Source organism: Podarcis erhardii, assembly GCF_964252035.2.
Source record: "Podarcis erhardii genome assembly, chromosome: 5".
Taxonomy (NCBI): Eukaryota; Metazoa; Chordata; class Lepidosauria; order Squamata; family Lacertidae; genus Podarcis; species Podarcis erhardii.
This window is the reverse complement of record NC_138509.1, coordinates 55,526,735-55,551,072: the sequence shown is the minus strand read 5'-3', so window position 1 is coordinate 55,551,072 and position 24,338 is coordinate 55,526,735. Positions and strand designations below refer to the sequence as shown.

General features: G+C 40.9%; 2 protein-coding genes across 4 annotated transcripts in view; one reads left to right on the top strand and one right to left on the bottom strand.

Annotated features, from left to right (window-relative positions):
* The first annotated feature begins 11,056 nt into the window (after window positions 1-11,056).
* SFR1 (SWI5 dependent homologous recombination repair protein 1) lies at window positions 11,057-14,940 on the top strand. 3 transcript variants are annotated; one of them, XM_081863460.1, is made up of 4 exons: window positions 11,057-11,471; window positions 12,312-12,427; window positions 13,182-13,592; window positions 14,614-14,940. In XM_081863460.1, exons 2-4 carry the CDS (start codon window positions 12,332-12,334, stop codon window positions 14,803-14,805), a joined length of 699 nt encoding a protein of 232 aa, XP_081719586.1. In that variant the 5' UTR covers window positions 11,057-11,471; window positions 12,312-12,331; the 3' UTR covers window positions 14,806-14,940. The 3 variants fall into 3 exon arrangements, with proteins under 3 accessions (XP_081719586.1, XP_081719587.1, XP_081719585.1); XM_081863461.1 differs by lacking the exon at window positions 11,057-11,471 and adding an exon at window positions 11,529-11,570; XM_081863459.1 differs by lacking the exon at window positions 11,057-11,471 and adding an exon at window positions 11,543-11,623.
* A 553-nt stretch (window positions 14,941-15,493) lies between these two features.
* Window positions 15,494-24,338, bottom strand: part of CFAP43 (cilia and flagella associated protein 43) — a 46,122-nt gene continuing 37,277 nt past the window's right edge. The window contains exons 28-39 of the mRNA XM_081863375.1: window positions 24,166-24,291; window positions 23,072-23,191; window positions 22,884-22,991; window positions 22,118-22,204; window positions 21,139-21,227; window positions 19,674-19,881; window positions 18,897-19,009; window positions 18,286-18,445; window positions 17,796-17,960; window positions 17,314-17,394; window positions 16,231-16,384; window positions 15,494-15,712 (exon numbers count right to left, since the gene is read on the bottom strand). Of these exons, the coding sequence (XP_081719501.1) occupies window positions 15,537-15,712; window positions 16,231-16,384; window positions 17,314-17,394; window positions 17,796-17,960; window positions 18,286-18,445; window positions 18,897-19,009; window positions 19,674-19,881; window positions 21,139-21,227; window positions 22,118-22,204; window positions 22,884-22,991; window positions 23,072-23,191; window positions 24,166-24,291 (1,587 nt within the window). The 3' untranslated portion in view covers window positions 15,494-15,536. The remainder of the gene's footprint in view (window positions 15,713-16,230; window positions 16,385-17,313; window positions 17,395-17,795; window positions 17,961-18,285; window positions 18,446-18,896; window positions 19,010-19,673; window positions 19,882-21,138; window positions 21,228-22,117; window positions 22,205-22,883; window positions 22,992-23,071; window positions 23,192-24,165; window positions 24,292-24,338) is intronic.

Sequence of the window (24,338 nt, the reverse complement as noted above, 5' to 3'; positions counted from 1 at the left end):
GAGCATACATCCATATAACATCAAAATTCATTCCCATTTTATTTTTCCATTTAATCCAGAGATATGGTTTCTGTAGAAAATCCAACAAAGACCACTTGTGGAAATGGTAAATCCAGATTAAACAGTGGGTATATGGGAAGACACTGTGATAAGACAACATAGTGTGGACACTGCGGGGAGGGGACTTGCATGCATGAGCTGCACTAAGCCCACAATAACCTGCTCTGAGGAAGTGCCCAGTGATTTTCTCCTGGTATACAAGAATGGGCTGCAAACTGCACATTAGGTAGGGTATCTTGAAATGTGCCTCTGCTTTGCCATAACATGTCTGCATCCTTTATATATGCATATCACACAATGCGGGCTTAGAAACAGCTTAACCGAACCAACAAGTTTGCCCATGCAGCTTGTTGATCTTTAGTAGCTGAAAAGAAAACCTAGTGACATGCTAAAACTGAATCCAGGGGCCATGTTACTCCCATTTGCTATTTCAGTGAAGCACGCAGGACTCAGTATATCACTTGCACCAAAACTCTCAAGGATGTTATTGTTCCATGACTTCAGTCCATGATGTGCAACTGATATCAAACATGCAGCTTCTGATTATAACCCAATAGATTCCTACAAAGACCCAAAGGCCACACCTTCAGCATTTCTGCTTTGGAAACTGTCAGCTGTGGCAAAAGTTAATAAGCTTGTCTTGAGTTTTTGATTCATCTGGTGACTCAGAAAATATCTGAACTCCTGTCTGACACACCCTTCTTTATCATCACATGAAAACAACCATGTAGGTGATGAATGATAAACAGAGCTGTGTGTCGCCCACGTGTCCATGCACTTTTGCTTTATGAAATCTGGATGGAACCGTGCACAGTAAGTGCAGGAAGGAATTCAAAGTTTATTAAGAAGTGAGGAGTTTCTATCTCTTATGGCTGAAGAAAAAAAGATTTGACACGTGAACAGGCTCAATATGTCAAATGCTTAGAACAGGTGTGGGATAACCCCAGGACCAAGACCCCAATGCATCTCTACCTTCAGGCCTCTATATGTGACCTTTGAGAATATTCCTAGGCACATCCTTCTCCCTGGCCACTTCCTTCACTAGATTTGCTCTGTACCCTTCTCAGGTGCTTCCTGGAACATGTATCTCCTTGGACTGTGATAATCCATCTGCTCTATTTGGATAGGGGATGGAGAGAGTTGCATGTGTCATACCGTCCAACATTTTCACCCCCCAAATTGGGACGTCAGGAGGGGTGCACCTTCTGGTCTAGTGCTCGTCACCAGGGCCATGCCAGAGTTCAGGTGTGATCCTGCTGACTTGTGCCAGAGTGAGCATCTTCAGGTGACCCAAAATCGGGACATTCCAGGTCCCAAACAGAAGCTGAGATCAGCTTCTGTGATTCTGGACGTCCCAGTTAAAATAGGACACTCTGGGAGGTATGGTATATGTGCGTGTGTAGGAATCGCCAACTTGTGGGTGGGTGGGTGGGTGAAACACAGCCTTCTGAACAAAGGTGAGAGTCACATTTATGGCTCCACCTACCTTTGCATCTGACCCCACCCAGTACTGGCAAGCAGCCCTCAGAAGTTTCCCCAAGTGGGAGTGGTGACCTCAGACTGAAAAGGCTGCCCACAGCCTGGCTGATAACGAGGCCATATAAAAACCACCATCATCTTGCCAGAGAGCTGTTGCTTGTTCCTGTCACTCAGAGTTCTTGGGCCAAGATCCTAAGCCTCGTTATGCTACAGGCAATTTCACAAACAAGGGAAAGAGACATTTTAAAGATTTTTTTATATAGAGAGAGGTTTTTAATAGACAAACAGATTCTGAGCTGGGTGCTCATTCACTCTATGCACTCCCACTACTGGCTTTGGAATCCATGTACACATGATGTAATCGGCGAGGTAGAGCTATTCTGTAGTTTCCTGAGAAACACAACTGATTGGTGCATTTCCCCTCAAACCAGCTTCAGACGAAAAGGAAAACATAAGCCACATTCACTTTGCGGTTCAGCTGAGGTGTGTACATGTGAGGCAACCATTTGCGCATGCATGGATGACAGCTTTATGGTGGTGCTGCAGGAGTGGGGGGGGGGGGGAGAAACAAATCAGGTAATGTGCACCTTGTGAAGACATTTGTGCCCTCTCTGCACAACAACGTGCAAGTGTGACTTGAAATCCTGCAAGGGGAAATGACTTCACTTCATTTTAAGCCACTAATACACACACAGCCCTAGGGTTAAGACTAAATCCTAATTTAAGCAGCGCTGGTTACAGTTTGGGGAAAAGTGATTGCTTTATTTGAAACATAGCCTTTCATATAATATATATGGATAGAATTAATATAATATTAATGCATTGTTAAGCAGACTTTTACTATATTAATTTTTAACTTCAGATGCAGACAGACGCCTCTGAGGGATTGTAGGAAAGTCACCTATTTTCTTTTTCCCTTTTGTATTTGGTATGTGTGTGGCTGACTACTGTGATTTCTTGGGTGATTATTCCCCTCTAAAGGGCTTGCATTTTCTCCTGCTGGCTCTTGCTTGCCATGACTGCACCTGTTTTTCCTGGGGCATATCTGCCAAGTGCAGACTTGAAACAATGGCAGTCCTTTATGAAAAGGTACATTCCAGAAGCATAAAATATTAGCAGTGAATTCACATGGGCAGATGCTTGTGAACGCTGCTCAGCGCAAGATGAGACATGAAAGAAGAACATCAACAAACTCACTTCCTTGTGCTTGCCTCTCACGTGGCAGCCAAAAACCTCCTGAGCCTACCTTTTCAGTCTCTTAAATTGTAATTCTATACATAGCTACTCAGAAGTAAGTTCCATTGAATTCCCCAGGGCTTGCTGTCCTGGTTGGGATGGATGAGAAATACAATTCAATCCACATTTACAGCTGAATCTATGAAATTTGAACTTTTCAAAACAATATAAGAACCAAAACACAGCCTTCCATTTAAATTTGTGCTTAGCCCAATTTTATGATAGAGTTCTCCAACCTATGTTCACAGACATGCAGATATTAAGGGGAAGTGTCAATGAAAATGAACATATTTGTAAAAATAAGATACAAAATTGTGCTGTATTAGGGTAACTGCTTGGGGAAATGTATATGTTAGTTTGCAGGGTCACTTTGGATGGTGCCCTGAGTCCCTTCCAATTATTGGACTCTTGAATCCCAGTGACGGATTCTATTGATGAACTAGTCAAACAAGTTTCTTTGTAGGACAATGCCCTTATCTGGCCACTTAAGTGGCCTCATCAGCATCCCAAAAGAATAGCTAGACTATAAATAAGTGATGGTGCCTTCTAGGCTAATAGGTGGACCTTCCCACCCCCCCACCCGCCCCGCTTCACCTGGCTGCTAGGTAGGAGAACAATAGTAAGTGTGAGAGAGAGCTGGGCTGGAAGTGGGAGAGACAGAGACATGCTTGCTCCTTGCTGGATCTAAAGCTGTAACTAATGGAGAAACTGTACTTTGAGATGTTAACTCTATGAGCCCTTCCATTTTACACTCGGGTTGTATATGTGTGCAAACAAAACCATATAGCCCAAAGCCACCACAATCTCTGCTGACCTTCATTCCATGGCGACCAAACCCTGGGTAAGTGCTGGAACCCCTGGATTCTCTCACCACTTCAAGATTGGGGTGATAGGTAGGAACAATGAAGAAAGTTAAAATAAAGGGTGCTCTCCCCCCATTCTGTGTACACACGCAGACATTTCTGTACCTGTAATAAGTTTGGGTTCAGTACCTTGACGCCAGACTTAACACAGTGATTTCATTAGTCAGCAGATACAACAAGAAGTTTTCTGCTGGAGCCCCTAAAGCCAGTCAGGCTCCACCCTCTCAAATTATTCTCCAGTCATCATTACTAAACTCCCATCCCAATGTTTCTTTTAAGGCAGGCATGTCCAACTCCCAAGAGACTGATCTACTCCCAGTATAAAAAAACTGGCAGTGATCTACCCATTGTCATCATTGGAGGGAGGAGGAGCGTGCGTGGAGTGGATCGCCCAGAGTTACCGTATTTTTTGCACCATAACACTCACTTTTTTCCTCCTAAAAAGTAAGGGGAAATGTCTGTGCGTGTTATGGAGGGAATGCCTACGGGTGGCATGGCTACGGATTTTCCTCCTCTAAAAACTACGTGCGTGTTATGGTCGGGTGCGTGTTATAGAGCGAAAAATACGGTACTGAGCTTTTTGTGGAGAGGATTGCACAGAGTTTTTTAGCTTTCCCCTGTAACTTTTTGTACAAGATAAGGATCCCGCGATTTACTAGGATCAGATGGGGATCTAACGGTAGATCGCAATCTACTGGTTGGACAACCCTGTTTTAAGGAAATGTCTCTGAATCACTACAATCAATATAGTACCTACACACACTAATCAATCAATCAATCAATCAATCAATAACAGGAAGTGCCCAGGAGCAAATAATACCAGACTTAAGTTACGTTTCACAAATCCCATGCAATCATAGTAGTCAACAGTTCTGATACTCCTCAAATTGACCCATTTATAGACACATGGCAGGGTTGTCCCCTGTCACCCCTGCTATTTGTAATAGCAAAAGAGGTTCTAGCCAACCAATTAAGAATGGACTCTTAATCACAATAAGAAGCAGAGAATATAAAATCAACGTGTTTGCTGATGATACACTTGTAATGATCCAAAATCCAAAGGAAGCTCTTCCTCTTGTCAATCAGTTAAATGCATTCCACAGAGTTGCAGGTTTGCAAATTAATTACTCAAAATAAACAATACTTTTTTTCTAATATAGACATAACAAATTCATCCTTCACCCTTGCACAAGCAATTGGCACACAGGAATTATAAAGGTCTATATATGGAAATAGTTCTAAAACTCAAGAAATAGGAAAATGTCAAATTAAGCTGGCTTGGACAAATAGCAGCTATAAAGATGTCTATCTTGCCTAAGTTCCTATATTTTTTTCCAAGTTCTTCCAGTCATCATCTCCTCACAATTATTTATGCAATGGCAAAATACACTTAATAATTATGTGTCTAATGGCAAACACATGTTAACGCTAATATACTATATAGACATACGTCTAAGGGAGGACTGGGAATGCCAAATCTACAACTCTGCTATGTGGCATTTCAAATCAAATAATTAATTATCCTAACCAAAAAGTTTAAGCAATTGAAAAGTCCAAAGAAAAGTAACATTTCAACTGGCAACTGAGCAAACTGATACTCCCATCTCTAAATATAGAACTGCATAGCATAAGTTGTAGGAACTATATTAACTGCTCCCTTCATCAACTTGGTGTCCTCCAGATGTTTTGGACTACAACTCCCATCAGCCACAGCATATCCTGGTGAGGACTGATGAGAGTTATAGTTAGAAACATCTGGCGGGCTCCAGATTGGCAAAGGTTTTTTATAGGATTGGCAACAGTACTGCAGGTACATGATGCGTCAATGTCAGTTGTGTGTTTGGCCACCAAGTGCAACGGGGACTAACTGGTCTCGTGTTTAGAAGCTGAGCACGTGTTTCATCACCTAAAATCTGAGACTCAAATTGTTGCATTGCCCAAGGCTGCCAAGTTTCATTACTGAACGGTTTAATTGCATGATGCTTGGTTCTAATTATTGCTTGACATTAGGAATCTGGCAGCCTTACAATGGTCTTTAAACTTGTACCTGCAGGTAGCAGATACCCTGTTTTGCTGGTGAAGGATAACCTGGGCCAAGTTCTAGAAGAATTTGTTTAATTTACTAGCCAACAGTGTTTTCCCCTTTTGAAGCTTGCTTAACATCACAAAGCTGAGTGCTTTGTGAGGTGCTAGATTGAGATGAACTAATTATTCTTGTAAAGAGTGAATCTCCAGAGGCAACCTATTCCTAATCTTTATGATAAATCCTCAGAGGTCTGGCTATGTTCTCTATTACAGAGAAAAGAAACTCAAAAGAAGATAACTAACCTGAATTGTAAGGATAAGCTGTCAGGAAGGGGGTGGTTGCTGGGCAAGAAAAGCAAACACCCCATCTACCATCTTTGCAGCTAATTGCATAGCTGTCAACTTACAGATTTGAAAATAAGGGACCAGTAGCCTTGAAAATAAGGGACCTGCAGCCTCACCTGTTCCAGGCACTCCAGTCTTCCTATCCTCCTGCAGTCTGGTCAACCTCATGCTGGTAGCTTCGAGAACACTGTCCAACCAACTTTGTAACCAGAGGTTCAACTGAACAGAATCTGAATCACATGCACCACAAGGCCTATGCAGCCTCAACTTAAGATGGCTCCCCGGCCTGGCTTTGCACTGCAAAGTTTGCAGCAGCATGTGCAACAAAATAGCGTCCAGCATTCAAAAATCCCCTCAGCTTGCATTAACTAGCCACACACACACAAGGCATTCAAGCTCCACCCCCCAGTCATTCTTAGACTTCTTATTGGGTGAGCAACACAGCCAAGCAACACAGTTGGAGCCTCCCTCCTCCCTGGCTGGCAGGGAGGGAGGGAGAGTAGCTGCTTCATTTGAAATTTAAGGGACATTTAAGGGACATCCGTCAATAAGGGACAGCAGCGGGACATGGCGCTGGAATAAGGGACTGTCCCTTCAAATAAGGGACACTTGACAGCTATGTAATTGTCACACTTCTTGGGTGAAATCTGGCCAGGAGGCATTCATGACATGCTGGGGTAATCTCATGGTAGCTGGTAATTCCTAGCCATCATGAGAGCAAAGGTAAAGGTACCCCTGCCCGTACGGGCCAGTCTTGACAGACTCTGGGGTTGGTGCGCCCATCTCACTCAAGAGGCCGGGGGCCAGCGCTGTCCGGAGACACTTCCGGGTCACGTGGCCAGCGTGACAAAGCTGCATCTGGTGAGCCAGCGCAGCACACGGAAACGCCGTTTACCTTCCCGCTAGTAAGCGGTCCCTATTTATCTACTTGCACCCGGGGGTGCTTTCGAACTGCTAGGTTGGCAGGCGCTGGGACCAAACGACGGGAGCGCACCCCGCCGCGGGGATTCGAACCGCCGACCTTTCGATCGGCAAGCCCTAGGCGCCACCCACGTCCCAACATCATGAGAGTAGGGAGACCTAAATCTTCTGGGACACACAATCTCCACATCTCACAAAATTTGATAAGGCGTATAATAAAGCCTCACCCCACATGGCTCGGCTTCAGGCTGGGAGGGAAGTGTGCTCCTCCCACCCTGCTTGGCAGATTGGGGACTGGGAATGGTTTTTTTAAAGCTGTCCAAATTGGCTGAAGATGGGCATGATTTCCCCTTCCCTGTGGTAGCACCCAGGGGGTTGCAAATACATTTACACTGTTTGCTACACTCACAACTTGGGCAAGGGATGGGTACAAAGTAAAAGGAAAAATAGAGGCACATGGAAGGTGATGTAAGCCATGTCCATGGCATGGGGGCTGTGGTGGAACCACCCAGCAGATTCTGCGCAACTGCTGGAAATGGGAACCTCACCTTGCCTGGTTGGCAGATTAAGCATAAGACTTCACCAAGGCACAGGTGGCCTTCCTTGGGTAGGAGAGGTTAGGAATTAAGGCTTTCAACGTCTCACTGTGCCACACATATTGTGTTGGTAAAAACCTGCCAACACAGCTGTGACCTAGTTGTATACTCCAACAGAGGATTTTATAAGAGTGCAAAGCCCTGCCTCAGTATGAAAGAGAAAAAAGAACAGCCATGCAATCTATTAGGTGGCACTGGTCAGAGGGCTAGCTGCGTCCCTCTGTAAGAGCCTGTGACCATTAAATGAAAGCTTTAATACATGCAATTAAATATATGTAAAATAATCTGCAATGTAAAAGATTTTCCAAGTCTGTTTTGATGCCATGTGAATAACTCTATCTAAGATTTGACACCTGTACATGCATTTGTCCTGGAAGACAACACTTTACGCTTGGCAATTGTTTTTTAAAATAATAAAGTTTATTTAAAAGTATGCAAAATTAACACAGTGATTATTTCACAACAGTCACTGGTGATGACACAAACATCCTCAAGTCCCCCTTGACATCCCTTTTATTGTGCATTCATAACAATTTGCGTTCATAATGCAATCAGGGCAGTCGTTCATAATCCTGCTTTAAACACTGTCTACATCTGCAAAATTTTGGGGGAGGCAATGGATACAACCCCAAGTTTCTTCTGAGATGTTCTGCTAGCAAACTAGATTAATGGGGACTTTGCACTTCATTCATTTCCCTTTGCATTGTCAGATAAAAATCTCCAGACAGTCCCATTGAAATAGCATCCGGGCTTTCATTACTTTGATCTGACATGTAGCATTTAGTACCAGCCCTGTAATAAAAAGCAAGTGCATACAATAAAGTGTTCAAAGGAAGCCTCAGTACTATTGTTGCAACAATGTGAGCTGTGCAATCTTCAATGTACAGCTGCATAATGATGGAGTTTTTAAAAACTGCAGGCATAAACTTGAAAAAGGGCATATGTATGGGCAAACCAATTCCATTAAGCAAAGTTTTCAATGAAATCATGTACTGAGTGGCTGGACTCTTGTCCACTAAAGCTTATTCTGTATTTTAAAAATGGTTAGTCTTTAAAGCACAATAAGACTCTTTATTAGTGGTTTCCAATCCTTTCACTCTATGAACCCACTTGAAAACTGCTGAGGGTCTTGGCGAACTACTGAATTATTTTGCCGCCTGCCATTGTCATGTGCTGTGCTATGTGTGTATGGTTTTTAATTGTATTTTTATTTAATTAAAAAACCACGAGTTCTTGTTTCAGAACCATGAGTTTTCCTTAGACATCAGCCATATGAAGTATTGCCCAAAACTTAAGCTGCAAATACAGTGGCAAGTTAAGCAGCAACAATGATAAAATGAAGGAAGAGCAGCAAGGACCTTCAAAACTGGGTAAATGCAAGGAATAAGAAGTTGGTGACAAGTGGATTTTGCAAAATAGCATTCCTCATTAGCTGTGATAGGTGTGTACATGTGTGTGTACACACACACATATATAAAGCAAATTAATTTGGCAAAAAGTATATCCCTTAAAAGAAAAGAGAGCATCTTGATATGTTTTACAAAAGCTGGCAAGTACAAAGATAGCATAGGGAGAGGTAGATTTCACCTTCACTTCGCCACCACAATAGGAGAGGCCCACACCCACACCACATGGCTAAGAACCAAGGGTGGGACAGGAAATGACCACTGATCAAAGTGATCTTTGCTACAGCATATTCATGACTGTGGCCCAGGTTGCATAGCAATTTACAAATAAGAAAATGTTCAAATAGCAAGTGTTATTCAACTAGCAAAACCACAACCATATACCGTAAGCCCATACTGGAATGGGAACGGCTAAGGAAATTCTGCAACACCAGGTAACTGCATAGGCTTCTCCACCTTAATGCTCCAGGCTATAGAAATATGACTGCATAGTGTCCTTTGTCTGTCAGGGTAAATCATAACTGTTTGGCTTTCAGCTACATCAACAATATAATGTAGAAAATCTCTTGAGATGCAAACTGAGACGTATTTCCTAAGTAGGGTGAGTAACAATGGCATCATCAGGAATTTACAGGAAGGTTCTGGATTTCCTGCCTGGTAATAGGTTCAACTGAACTATGCAATATGACAAATGACTTAGGGAAGCAACTGGAGAGGTCAACTTGATCACCTCCTGCCCCAACTCTAGTGTTCACTACATACGTCAAATATTAGCACAATTACTATTATAAGTGCTCTTCACAGAATATAGAATGGATTGTGCAATGTTTGAACCCTGCTGTTGAAATGAAAGCTTAATTGATCAATAAGGTGGTGCTTATATAATACAATAAACATGTTACAGACAGGTTTGATAATGAATTCCTGTCCCATTAAACTGGCATGATGTCGGAGAGTGACTCACTCATGTTGATGTTGAGTAACAATTTCAAGAACGACCATCCCTGACTGTAGGCTGTTTACTCGTGTTTGAAACTCCCATTATTCTAGGCGCTTTTTGCGACAGGGAATTTCATTAATGCGAGCAGTTTCTGACCTCTGGAAGCAGTACTGCTCCTAGTATTTCAGATTAAAAGTGTCACTGAATGAATGAAAGACCCTTTTCTGCCTTCCCACTTCCAGCCATTCTCTGAGGACTGGAGAAGGGACCCTCCTAAGAATATCAGGGGGGCAGGCAGGGGAAGTATGGCTTTGTGTTTGTTTGTTTGTTTGTTGCAGTCTTCAGATGAAGACTAGACCATGTGAAAAATATAAGATTTTATATGCAGTTCATTCATTTCCAGCTTTGTATTGTTGTTATAAAAAAGAGATTTAAGGTGCCATTTAGCTCCTAGCTTTCGTGTATCAGTTTCTAACAGTGGTTTACTCTGAAGTAAATCTCACATAATTCCACGTTTCAGGTAAATATTCACAGAACTGCTGCTCAGCTTCATTTAGCACCATACAAGTATCTAGAAAAGGTAAATTATCTTGCTCCTATATTTTTTTTAAAGTGAACAAGCAATAAAGTTAAGTGCACAATAAAACTGTTGTTCCAGTTTTATTTTTACCTCACTTTTAAGGCAAATAGTCGCCTAAAGCAGCTATCACCAGTTTTTAAAGCCCTTTTTCCTATTCTACCTTGTTCAAAATAATTAATAATTAATATTAATAATAATAATAAATGCAAACACCTTCAAGTCTGACTCTTAGGCAATTCCTTAAGATAGGAAATTTGGGTTCGGCTATTTTTGACAAAATCACAGCTGCATCGTTCCCAGAAGAAGCACGTGCAAATAGCAAGCACCTCCTTATTCATTTGCTCCCTGCGAATCAGTGACTTTATACATCCTTGTGCCTACTCTCTTTTGTTGTTGCATAAAAAAAACATTGTGGTTTTATAACGTTTCCAAAAGGGACAATTTACCCAACCAACATTGGAGGGTGGGAGAAGACAGGTGCTTATTGTGTGTCAAGCATACAAGTTTTTCGCAGCATCCAAACGACACCGTTGGCAGCCCGCCCTCGCCCCCCGTTGTTTATTCCTGAATCATATTTTCTGTGGAAAATTCAGCGAGTTACAAAAAACAAACAAAACAACACGGCGTATTTGATTTCTGAGGTGATTTCCTTCCAACGCCGTCCCGCGCATGTTTACTTCAGAAGGAAGCCCGGCCGGTATCAAGAGAGTTTTTCTTCGTAAGGCTGCAAACCGTAACATTCACTTTCCTAGGAGTAAGCCCTACTGAACCCTATAGGACTTTCCTCCGAGTAAGCCTGTACAGGAAGGACTTTCCTGCTCAGCTCCCCTCGCTATAAGACGGCGATTCCGCCCTACACCGGCCCGCCCCCTTGCTGAGAAGAGAGCGCAGGCGCCGGGAGACCGCGAGACGAGATTTGCCCTTGCCTGCCGCTTCCTCTGCTTCCCTCAGAGCGGGAGTTTTTGAGCAGATGTGTTTCCCTCTCGCCCGCTCCTCGGACTTGACGTTATCATCTCTGAGGTAAGGAGTTGGTGTGCCTGCGCATGGGCGGGGCAGAGGAGTATAACCGTTTCTCAAAGGGGCGGGGCCCCGATGCCTAGGACGGCGCGCGGGTTTTCGGTGGGCAGTTTCGCTGTCGGTTGACGAGTCGACGGTTCGCGTCAGTTCTGGGAGTCAGTAGTCAGACCACTCTCCGCCCAGCAAAGGCAAACGGCCATTGAATCATAGAATCATAGAGTTGGAAGAGACCACAAGGGCCGTCGAGTCCAACCCCCTGCCAAGCAGGAAACACCATCAGAGCACTCCTGACATATGGTCGTCAAGCCTCCGCTTAAAGACCTCCAAAGAAGGAGACTCCACCACACTCCTTGGCAGCAAATTCCACTGTCGAACAGCTCTTACTGTCTCTTATTGAGGAGGCTAGGAGTCCTTTCATAGTAACAGTAATAGTGTAGCCTTTTGGTTTTGAGGCCTGGGGTGACTTCGGGCCTAGGTGGGGTCACCTGTCCTTATTTTCCTTCAGTAGTAGTAGTAGTAGTAATAATAATAATAATAATATACCGTTAATTCATTTAGCAGAAATGCAACAGATGTGTTCCTTGTACCATCTGTTTCTTCATGAAATGGAATACCTTGCCTGTTGAATTTCTGCCATATGATGGTTATAGAAGTCTTGCATGGGGGGTGGGGAGGCCTTTAAGCATAGCCACCAGTGAAGGTTTTAATATCAAAGCATATCCCAATTGCTCACGAACTGAGTTTTCCAATTTTGAGAAATTGTAGGCTGAGTGGAATAAAAACAATGGTGTCTTAAATGTAAATATGAGACCTGCCTTTTGAGGGGTTTCTTTCTATCCCCAGCAACTGAGTGCATTTTGAAAATGGAAATGCCTGTATTAAACAAATCTACACTGCTATGCTCCACTCCAAAGAACTGCGAGACATCTGCTCAGAGCAGCAGCAGCTCAGGGAAACAGGTGTGTAGCTTTTATTATGTCTCTCCCTCCTACCTGCTCCTAAACTGGTGTTATGTCACTGAATCTTTGGAGGTTTCTGCAAATGAGAGAAAGAAATCTTGGTACAAAATTTGACCCCAAGCTTAAAGTAAGAAAGATATATATAATACAGGCTTCCTCAAACTCGGTCGTCCAGATGTTGTTGTTTTTTTTTTTTTACAACTCCCATGATCCCTAGCTAGCAGGACCAGTGGTCAGGGATGATGGGAATTGTAGTCTCAAAAAACATCTGCAGGGCAGTTTGAGGAAGCTTGGTACAGTGGTGCCTCGCAAGACGAAATTAATCCTAGCGGTTTTTTCGTCTTGCGAAGCAAGCCCATTGACGGATTAGCGGATTAGCGCTATTAGCGGCTTATCAGTTTAGCGGATAAGCAGATAAGCGGCTTAGAAAAAGGGGGGGAGGGGGGGAAAAACCGCAGGAACTCGCAAGACATTTTCGTCTTGCGAAGCAAGCCCATAGGAAATTCGTTTTGCGAAGCACCTCCAAAACGGAAAACCCTTTCGTCTAGCGGGTTTTCCGTCTTGCGGGGCACCACTGTATAATAGATAACATTAGGGTGTTGTTGTTTTTGCCTGTTATGTGTATATGCATGCATATATAAAACAAAACAAAAATCGGTTCATGCAGGTAGCTTGTTTTTTGTTTCAATATACCATTGTTATTAACAAAAAAAACCCCTTTGTTCTTACTACTCCCATATTACATTCACTTTAGCCAATGAGTGCAACTCTAAGAGAACGGTTGAAGAAAGCAAGACGGTCCTTTCATTCAGCTTTCACTGTTGCAAAGCGTCTTAAAATAGATGATGAAAACAACGGTAGTCCTTGTGAAGGAAGGGCTTTATCTAAAGGAGAGACATGTTCTAAGTCACAAAATGAGGGTGAACATTTAGAAAAAGTTCCTGATGCCACCGTGTGTTTGAAAAGTGCTTTGCAAGAGAGAGAGCTCTGTGTATTGAAATATACTGGATGTAGTGAAGCTGTACAAAGCTCTCCAGAAGTTCGGTCAGAAACAAATTGCAGGCAACAGGAACTATTGGATGAAAAGAGAATGTTAGCAAAGAAGATTCAGGAAAAGGAGGAATTTCTTCGAAGACTTAAACTCGTCAAAATGTACAGATCAAAGGTGAGACGCTAAAATGTTCTTGAAAATGTATTTATTTGAAAATGTTCATTTTGTTTTAGCCCTATTGAGAGCTTTTAGAAATAAGCAAGTACTGCAAGGAAATGTGTGTTCCAATATTTCCTTAGTTCTCTTTTAATTCTAGTACTGTAATTAAGCGAAGTACTACATTAACCCAAATGCTGCTCCTATCTGGCATTTTGCAGTGTAGCCATCATCAACCATAGAAATGACTTATTGTAGACACAGGATGCTGATACCAAAAAAATGCACTTCTCTGCAAGTCTTGTTTATGTGCAAGTTTATGTGCAAGTCCTTGTGTCGCTCCTGCTGTCTTTCTTCCTTTGTGACTTATCCTGAATAAAAATTATATCTCATTTTAGCTCTGTAAAATTATGAAGGTGATAATTTAATGTTAATCATACTTGGAGTAGACTCATTGAAATCAATGGACACTTAAGTCAATTGCCTTCAGTGATTCAGTTCTGCACAGTATCCATAGCATTTTTTCTGCTAGCCCAAGGATTTCCTTCTGTGCAATAGAATTCCCCCCGCCCTTTCTCTACCCTCAAGTGCCTTCCCCAGATCTGCTCCAGTGGGTTGGGGGAGAACCCAGAAGAGATTTAGGGGCATGGGAAGGGAGGTTCAGTTGCACAGAGAAAAGTACTTGTGCTGATGGAACAAGTGAAGCTCTCTATGTACATTGATGGTTCTGTGTAAATAGGAAGTAGTTCTTCAAGCAAATGCTGCAAAATGAGGCTAATGTCCAATATGGAAAGTAACTAGATACCAAAGATTGATAAAACATAATTCTAAAATGCCATTCTTTTAGGTAAATTTTCCACTTGAATCTTTTAATTTTTTTTTTTTTTTTAGAATTGTTGAGAGTGTAGCACTTAAGTTTTCAAATATTGTAGATTTGGAAAAGGGAGAGAACTTGTCAAATGTGATGTATGCTTGTTTGTTAAATCAATACTGGGATATTACCAAACAACTTCAGCTTTTTTGTCTTTTCCTCTTTCAGAATAACCCAACAGAGTTGCGGTCTCTAATATCAAAATGGCGGTGCAGTTCCCAAGCAATGCTATATGAGCTACAGTCATCCTTGTCTACAGATAGCAGGAAATTAAGTCTCACTCAATTGATAGACAATTTTGGATTAGATGATAAACTGTTACATTACATTAGAACAGAAGAAGACTTTACAGATGCATGATACGAGTGTTTCTATTTCATTCTTAACACATCAGAAGATAAATATTTTCAAAGTTTAAATTTGGCTTTTGAGTTGCATTGCTGGACTGTTGTGAATCCTTGAATCTTAAATATTAAAAGACTGCTGCAAAAAGTACCCGATTAGTTCAATCAGTATGTGAAACTCAGCCCCCATCCCATTATCCTTGATTCTCAATGCCCCTTTAGGTCTTAAAGCTGCTGTTAGAATAGAAGACAACTGCCACACTTACACTGCTGCAATTTTAAAAGTCCAGTAGCCTGTTGTGGTTTATAACTTCCTAACCCTCTGCTCCTCCTTTCCTATAATTTTGCCAATCCACTTTCCTTTCTACAGGTGGTGCAGTCTGCTTTTCCTGCATCTTAGCTGAAGTTTTCACTCAGTCCTACTTTCTTTCACACACTTCTTTATTTAAAGTTCATATCCCCACTGCACAACATTTGGCCCACTGCCTGTATTGTGCTTTAGATAACTGTCTTTGAATCCTGGCAAGCCTCAGAGGTTTCACCATCACAACAAGCACAATAAAATATAGGTATTTCTTTTCTTTTTTTATTCCATTGTAAAATACATAGTGAATAATATGTCTTTTGAGAATCAAAACGAGTTGCAATGTAATATCTAAAGCTATCTTAAATGTGCTTAGGAAAAACCCACTTTTTTATTTAACACAAGAGAAATTTATTGCTTCTAGTTGCGGACGAATCACCTTGCTAAAACTCTTGCACATCAAAGAAAGCTGGGAATGTTCTCATTCTCAGTCTCTCCACTTCAGCTTGAAGGATTGACAACTCCTGTGCCTGTGCTTTTGCAAGATCCACAAGCTGCTGTCTCTGCACAATGTCCTCGTAATGCTCTTTAGAAACCCTTTGATTAAGCAGCTCCGAGTCTGTAAAAATAAAATAAAAATAGAATGTGTCTGGTCATATAGAATGTGCAGCAGATTGACAAACTGATCCATATGATTTGCTTTCTTCATATGTTTAAAGGGGAGCATTGCGGGAATAGCATTGAAACAGTTCTCATTCTCCTGATGGAAACATCAGTTTTGCATTTGATAAAATACTTATTTCCTTTGCATCCTGATGAATATCAAGTTGGCTATATTGAGTAGTGTAATCTATTACTTCGTCATAGAAACAACCCAAAATAATCTTGGAAAAAATTGGGGCACAGTTTATCAGTGTCATAGCAATTAGTGATGCCTTTAAGATCTTGTCTCACACTCCTGATTCATATGTTACTTTTCCACCATTCTATGATTGATTTGTATGCTTTTAATAACATATACACTGGTACGAGTGTTGTAGGATGAAGTTCAGGAGAGAGAAAAATGATATGAACAGTGGATTAAACTTTGTGTTAGAGGACGTCAAATAACCTGGTAATCCTTCAAATGTGACTCACCAGTAGCCTCATTAATGTGCCGCCTTTCTGACACAATTACAAGCATTTCTTGTAATTCCTTGCTAAGTTTTCGGTTTGCTACGTCTTTCACACTAATTTGCTTCTCCAGCTCTTTCATGACAGTCTCACATTGTTGTACATTTTTCTTGTGAACCTGGTCATTTAAACATAAGCAAACATAGAAGTTGCTTGAGAACTGTTAAGTGAAAAGTTGCTAAAACAAGTTTTATTTCCTTGGTAAAATAGATTTGGGTATTTAGCATACATTTTTTTGCAAGCTTTCCCCGCTGCAGGCAAAGTGGCTAACATAAGAGCTCAAAGTAAATTGCATTCATATATTGCATAAAACAGCAACAATAATACTATCATTAAAACACGCATCCAATATTGATAGCATGAAACTAACACAAAAATTAAAGTTCTACATGAAAAGCAGGAATATAAAAAGATGGTGAGGAAGCGGGTAAAAACATTTAGAACTTGAAGATCAGGATTCTAAAGTATTTGTGTACAAACTTGTTAAGTCCCACTCATTTTAACAGACTTAACTTTGAAATATGTATATTCAGTACTGAAGATGATTCATCCTATCTTATGCCCTTACTGAAGCAAATCTTACTGGGGCCAGTGGGGCTAGCTACCATGGAAGTGTTGAAATGTTTGCAGCTCTTTACAGTTTTCTTCATCCCCAAACTATTAAATTGTTTATATTTATTAATAAAAAATATTGGTATAACACAAAGTGTTACCACACAAATAAACTGGAAGCAAGAAGCTGTGTAGGTGTATACAGCAGTTGGAGAAGAAAGCATGAGAAAATCCTTTTACAATTGGACAACATATGCCTAGCTCTGCACATAGTAATAGGAGACAGGGCAGATTTTTTGGATGGTGGTAGTGATTGTACACTGAAGAAGAGAATAGAGAAGGAAGCAAATTAGATTTATTTAATGGCACTGGCAAAACCCAGAAGGAAGTAGTGCCAAAACTAAGGATGGTGAGGGTGGTTGTATACTTTTGAGCTAAAGGTGGGTGTGTCAAATAGGCAGACACTCCATACACATATTTCCAAAGGGAGCTTACCTTATCTAGAAAATTGAGCGTTCCTTCCATTATTGAGACTTCATGATTCACTCGGCTGTCATAGTTTAATGCATTTAAGAACTGGGATTAAAAGCAGAGAGAAATCAAGCTAACATAGTTGATGCTCCAGACATTAAACCTTGCTGCCCAATGCAAACTGAATCCCTTTATGTAAGTATTCTTCAATAGTGTGTTAGGACTTTGCATACTGCCCAAATCTTTTGGTTTCTCATACAAAGTAGTTCTTACTTAGGTAGCATGTCAATACTAAAGTTATGAAGTAATAATGAACATGCACAAAATACCAGTCACAAACACCATTCCTGGGGTAAGATGTCACTGGACTAACACCATACTTCATATAGAGTGGAACTCTTAGATGCACCAATTAATGAAAGATGATAAACAACTGATTAAAAATCACTTTCCTGAAACATACAGTTGATTCAATTTATAGTAAAATCAGTGGAGCGGTAACTTACAATCTGATGATGTTTGGTAACATTCAGCTTTTGAATATCTCGAGCCTTTTGGTTCAGATCATCCACTTGCATCCGCATTTTTTTATGTTCCCATTCCAGCTGAAATATCCCTTTACGGAAATCTTTGCTTTCCACCATGCTGGCAACTTTCCTTTCTCCTTGAGCCTGGGGGTGCAGGGTAGGAGAGAAATTAACTCCATATATAGCTTTATTATTTACTTCTGAAAGAACTTATCAACTGGATTTCTAAAATCCCAGCTGTAATGAGAGAAAACAGAAACTGCAGCCACATTCCAATGAAGGGTCCTTTTTGTGCATTTATTAAATGTGTTGGCTTTTGAGTCACTCGCCCACTATTAAGGCTTACCCTATTAATGGCTACAAGACGGGAAAAGCAGAGATATTATTTACACTACATGGGTGCAGCATACACCATTTAGGATTTCAGTGCAAATCTGTACAGACTCAGTTTTGAAACAAGACCAGTTACCCGGATTACGCTGTTCAGCTCTTCAATTATGGTCCTGCTGATAAGAATAGCATCTCTGTAATCTGGTATTAAATTGGTACCCTCTAGTTCTACTTGTCCTTGCTTGAAAAGAAACTGGACCATCAGATCTAGCTGAAATGTCATCTTCTGCTCTCGAAGCCTACAATTGCAAAGGAAAAAAACTTTGTTCAGTAACTGGTATATATAGTTGTAAATCACACTATGGCAAATGTATTTGGAATACTCCCAGCAATATTACAAATGTATATTCCTATACATGTCTACTCAGAAATAACTGTGTTTACTCCAAGATGGGTATAAGATTGCAGTCTAAGCACTCAGCGTATTGGTTAGTCTGGACCTGAAAATGAATTTAAAGGAGGAATTAATCATAACAGCACCTTATGAACCTTAGTAGCTAAAAATGAGTATTAACCCTTCCAAGGACCAAACTAGGTGTGGCATTAGTTACATAGTTAGCCTTAGCATAGAATATTTTTTAAAGCAAACTAAGCAATAGGAGTCAGTGGAACTGACTGCAGTGTAGCTTTTCTTTGTTAAGGCTGTAATACTACAATGTCAGTAAACATAAAAGGAAAAAGCAAGCTTACAGATTGAGCTCAGCAAAAACTTGCTCAATGTCATTCCGTAGCCTCTCATCATCTTCAGTCCTCTTCTGAAGGAAAGTCTGCATTTCTGCAAGTATCAGTGCTTTTTGCTTCACCTAAGCAAACAGGGTGGCAGAACATGTTCACATTACTACTCAACCTTTTCTTTGCCAAGAGTCAGAATTTATGATCCAATTTATTTAGCAGAACTGCAAGCATCTTGCAGCCTTTTGATGGCTTAAACTTAATACTTTGGGATGCTTTCAGAAGTAAGAGTATCACTTAATTCCTCTAACTGTGGTAAACATGTTTAGTATCTCTTGTAGTCTGTTCAGGTTTCTAGTGTGTGGGATGTAGGATTGCTGAGAGTGCTCATGAGCTTGGGAAGGCTTTCTTTTATCCTCATCCCCTTATCTTGTGATTGTATCCTTTGTTGTACTGTGATGCTGCACACTACTTTGGGAGCCTGAGGGCTAAAAGTGGCGTGTGTTTGTAATATAGCTTGAGAGCATAGCATACTAAACCACTGTTATTGGAGTGTTTAGGATGTTGTGATGCTGATGACTTGGCACATGTATTCTCTGCATACAAAGCCTAGAAAGGAATAAAAAAGGAGCTTCTTGCCTTGTGGGATCATTAGAGCCTGTCCATACATTTCCTACCAGGTGAGTACTGTGGAACTCTGACCCCTGGTATAACATTCAGTTCAGATCAGATTACCAAAATGTTGTTCAACTATGAAAATATTTTTCAAAGCACAGTACAAATAACTTTTCCTACCATCTGTTCACTTTCCACCTTGGCTCGCCGAGCTTCACAGAAACGTTCCCAGTTGGGAAGGTCAAGACCCTCAGGTTTGTTTTCAGGTTCATCCATTTCGTCAATGCCCTTCATTAAATGGGCAAGAGCAGCCTTTAAAGCCTCTGCAGAGCCTGGCCGTTCACCATAGGGGTTAGCAGAATCCGCTGGAACCTTCGCCCTGAGAGCTCTTCCGCCATGGAACAGAGCAGACAAATAAGGATTCTGCTACAGGTTGCTTATGCATTCAGAATAAGGATGCTTGTCATTAAGATCACTTTGTTTCTAGCTGTATTTCTTTTGTGAAGTTTGTAGGTATTACTGGCTACTTTCTTGTTTACTTGCTTACTTTTACAGTTCCACATACAGTGGTGCCCCGCAAGATGAACGCCTCGCAAGACGGAAAACCCGCTAGACAAAAGGGTTTTCCATTTTGGAGGCGCTTCGCAAAACGAATTTCCCTATGGGCTTGCTTCGCAAGACGAAAATGTCTTGCGAGTTCCTGCGGGTTTTTTTCCCTTTCCCCCCCTTTTTCTAAGCCGCTAAGCCGCTTATCAGCTGATCCGCTAAGCCGCTAAAAGCCGCTAAGCCGCTAATAGCGCTAATCCGCTAAGCCGTCAATGGGCTTGCTTCGCAAGACGAAAAAACCGCTAGACGAAGAGAATCGCGGAACGGATTCTTTTCGTCTTGCGAGGCACCACTGTATTGACCAGCGGTAGAGCCTACATTCCTTTCCATGGAGCAATGGGATGGCAGTATGGACTGCTCACCTTCATAGCTTGAGGCTTAGTGACTTAATTGTAAATGACACCCAGGACTTGAAGTATAATGTATGTGTTGAACTAACTGGGAACAGTGTCCATGTTCCTATCATATTTAACATAGATGAAAGTGGACAATGGCCAAGAAAGTCCAATACATACAGTCACATTTTGACTTCAAAAGAGGAAACTTCCCCAAAATGAGGAGACTGATAAAAGGAAAGCTGAAAGGGAAAGTCAAGGAGGTCCTTAGAGTTATTCAAAACCACAATAATACACCACTGAAAACAAGTTGTTGGAGTGGTAATCCCTAACCACTGTCCGTGCTCGCACAGACTGGAAAGAGTTGAAGCCCAAAAATATTAGAGAGTCACAGGTTAGCCACTGCTGAGCTTCACAGATTCTCAAGCTATAATGTGGGAAAAACCGCATGGAACTGAGTTTAATAAGGAAAAAGATGCCAATTCAGCCAAGAACTATTTGTTTGCCAAGATGAACAATGTAAGCTGATCGTTTAGAATAATGGTTCTGGCTTTATTACTATCCTGTTCTATTTGCTGGTTTTGAAAGCAATTTATACTGTTTCTAATAAAACACTGCCAGCCATGGAAAAGTATTTTCCTTTGTACTGTAACAAAAAAACCAATGAGCTCCAGGAAAAGGTTAGGATCAACACGAAAGTTTACCTTGGTCGACGTTTGTAAAGTTTGAATAGCTGATCAATATGATGAGTGGGAAGATCTGAAAATTCCTTTCTAAACCCACGTTCCATAAGCTAACAGTGAAGAGGAAAGCACAACCTTATGTCAGTCTGGACTGAGTTTAACAGTGTTAGTATGCACCATCCTGCATGAGAAAGATCTATAGAAAACACTGAAGGAGTTGAGAATCTGCATAGAGCGAGCTGCAGAGTATAGAAGCTGACTTTTTAGTAGAATATATAGTGTTATTAACAGAATCTAGGCATTCACCAAGGCAGCTTTGCAATATGCTATAAACAAGATGTGGGGAACCTGAGGCCCAGGTGCTGGCTGGCATAAAGCAAGGCTAACTGTTCACCTTTACCTTACTATCAGTCTGAAGCAGTGCCCAAATCCTGAGCTCAACCTCCAGCTTTATGAGTCAGTTAAAGTGTAGGGAAGAGGCATAATTTTAACACTTTATTTCTTTTATCTCAGGCCAACATTGCCCTCACATTTCATTTTTATAACAGCAAGCTTAATTAAAACAAACAAACTAATAGGGAGCTGTCCTCTTACACATTTTAGAATGTCAAATACACTGGTGGTGCTTTATAAATAGAGTCTTATGCAAAGAATGGTGGAGAGAATAAGAAGAAATACCAGGTGAAAACCAGCCAAGACCACGCAATCTCTAGCTATTTAGGTCTTAGCTCATGAATTTTTTCACAAATATCTAGGCATATATATTTCCATTTACTCACAAAATACTACAATGGCAGTTTAGTATCAAAACACTAGTACTGCTTATAAAACAGACCATTTCTGCATAGGAATGGAACATCTACATGTGATCGACAACTTAATTGAGTTGGATTACTTGAATGTAAAATTAGTTTAGTCCAAGTAATCTCAACAGAGTTTGTGAGTTTTAATCCTACAGCTTCAGCTGAACAGTTTGGAGATCTGGTTTTAAGGTTCTTACTTTGTCTTCAACAACTAAGATGTCATAGGCTTCTCTGTGGGCGTCCACTTCTGCTCTGGACGTCTTAACTGCTTCATTAGATATTACCTACACCAAAAAAAGTAGATATGATTGACTACTTTTGGAACAGAAAAAGTTAAGTGAGCAATAATGTACATACAACCGATCCCAGAAAAATTAGCCCCTTGTCCTTGAAACTCAAGATATTCTCACACAGATACTAAATTGCCATCAACATGCACAGAACCAGGGGTAAAAAAGGGACACGGGTGGCGCTGTGGTCTAAAACACTGAGTCTTTTGCACTTGCTGATCAGGTGGTCAGCGGTTCAAATCAGCGCAACAGGGTGAGTTGATGTTGCTCTGTCCCAGCTTCTGCCAACCTAGTAGTTCAAAAGCACACCAGTGCAAGTAGATAAATAGATACCGCTGTGGCAGGAAGGTAAACAGCGTTTCCGTGCACTCTGGCTTCCGTCATGGTGTTACATTGTGGTTTAGTCATGCTGGCCACATGGCCCAAAAAGCTGTCTGTGGACAAGCACCGGCTCCCTTGGCCTGAAGCGAGATGAGCGCTGCAGCCCCACAGTCGCCTTTGACTAGACTTAACCGTCCAGGGGCCTTTTACCTTACCTTTTATGTACCGGGGTAGCTATGTATTTGGTGGCTTATTCAGTAAGAGGAGAGATTTTAGAGAGAATTACTGTAGAGTGTTAGACAGATTCCATTAAGAAGCAGGTACTTTGTCAAATTCCAAAAATTATTTTTACCTTTTCCTTCCTCTTTTTATTAAGGTAGTGATGGAGCCCAGCTTCTCTTGTGCTCAGCTCTTCATCCAAAAGTAGTGAGTAAAGGAGGTTAGTTATTTTGAGTTCTTCCTGGGAAAAGGTTTCAAAAAGGAACAGTCAGACTGTAGTTTGTAAGGAAGTAGCACTGGTGAATACATGCAGACGCTCACCTGGTATATAACCATTTCTGAGTTGACTTTTTTCTCAAAGAGCCTTGTCACAATTTCATCAAAGGATTGTGTAGTTTCCTGAATAGAACTTTGAAGTTTCCTCAATTCAGTGTCCAGAATCTAAGGGGTGGAAGGGGGGTAAAGGTGATGTTTGTTTATAGATTACATGTAAGATTGCAGCTCAATGAAAATTTTGTTTGTGCTTCTTTTAAAATCTGATACTTTGTTTTTAAAGCATGTAAAATTCTAGATGTTCGTGTTTGTAAGAACAAGCTCAGCAATAATCAGGTTTGAAACACTCAGGACACATGGCATCCTCTCTTATCTTATTAGTCATTTAGCAGGTAATTAGCGCTGGGTGGGGAATGAACAAAAATAATGAACCGATAAAGAGGTGATAACCAGGAAAAAACCCCAGATTGATGGAGAAAGGCAGCCAGTGGGTCCAGCTGACAACTGTCTCCAGTTTTCAAAGGCTGGTGTTCTCAGCAGCCACAGTTTGGCTTAAATATGCCCATTTCCGATGTGATTAATGTATTCTCTAGCCAGGTTACTAATAACCTAAAGATATCCCATGCCGTATATTTTGTTTGCAATTTTCTTTAGTTCTAGGCCTATTTCACAACATTAATTGTTCCTTTGAAACATTTAAGTCAGGCAATACGAGGTTTCTTGGTCATCCCAGCTGACTGAGAACTTCACTACATTAAGACTTGTTCACTTCCAGCGAGTTAATTTTAATGTGAATTGTCCAGTTGTGAAAACAGGCCATGAATAGCAACTTGATTTTCTCAATCTAAAAATGCAAGGCAAAGATTGTTATTTTTCTTGCTCATCTAATACTGTTGTGCTTATAACTAATTATTCACTCTGTTCAGTTACAATTTGAGTAAAAAAACCTGAAAAGATAGTTTTTAACAACATGACAATACCCAATTCTTGGAAAGCTAGTTATTGTTTACATTTTCATTTTGCCTCATCATAGAAACTTTCAAGCTAATCATACTAGATTTGGATTTAGTTAAAGTAGGTAGAAATACTTTTTAAAGGCTGAGAACCTTGATAATCCTCCTTCTCATCTTATTTCTGTTTACCTTTCTGTGTTTCTCTCTCTCTTCATTCAGTTCCTTAACTTTCTTCTCATATTCTTTATATATTTTTCTCTCATCTTCATTCCACAGTGCTTCTTGTTTTACTGTAAAAGCAGGTGCTGGAATCTCCTGAATATATAAAAGTGGGAGAAAGATTCAAAAACAGCACTGGATAT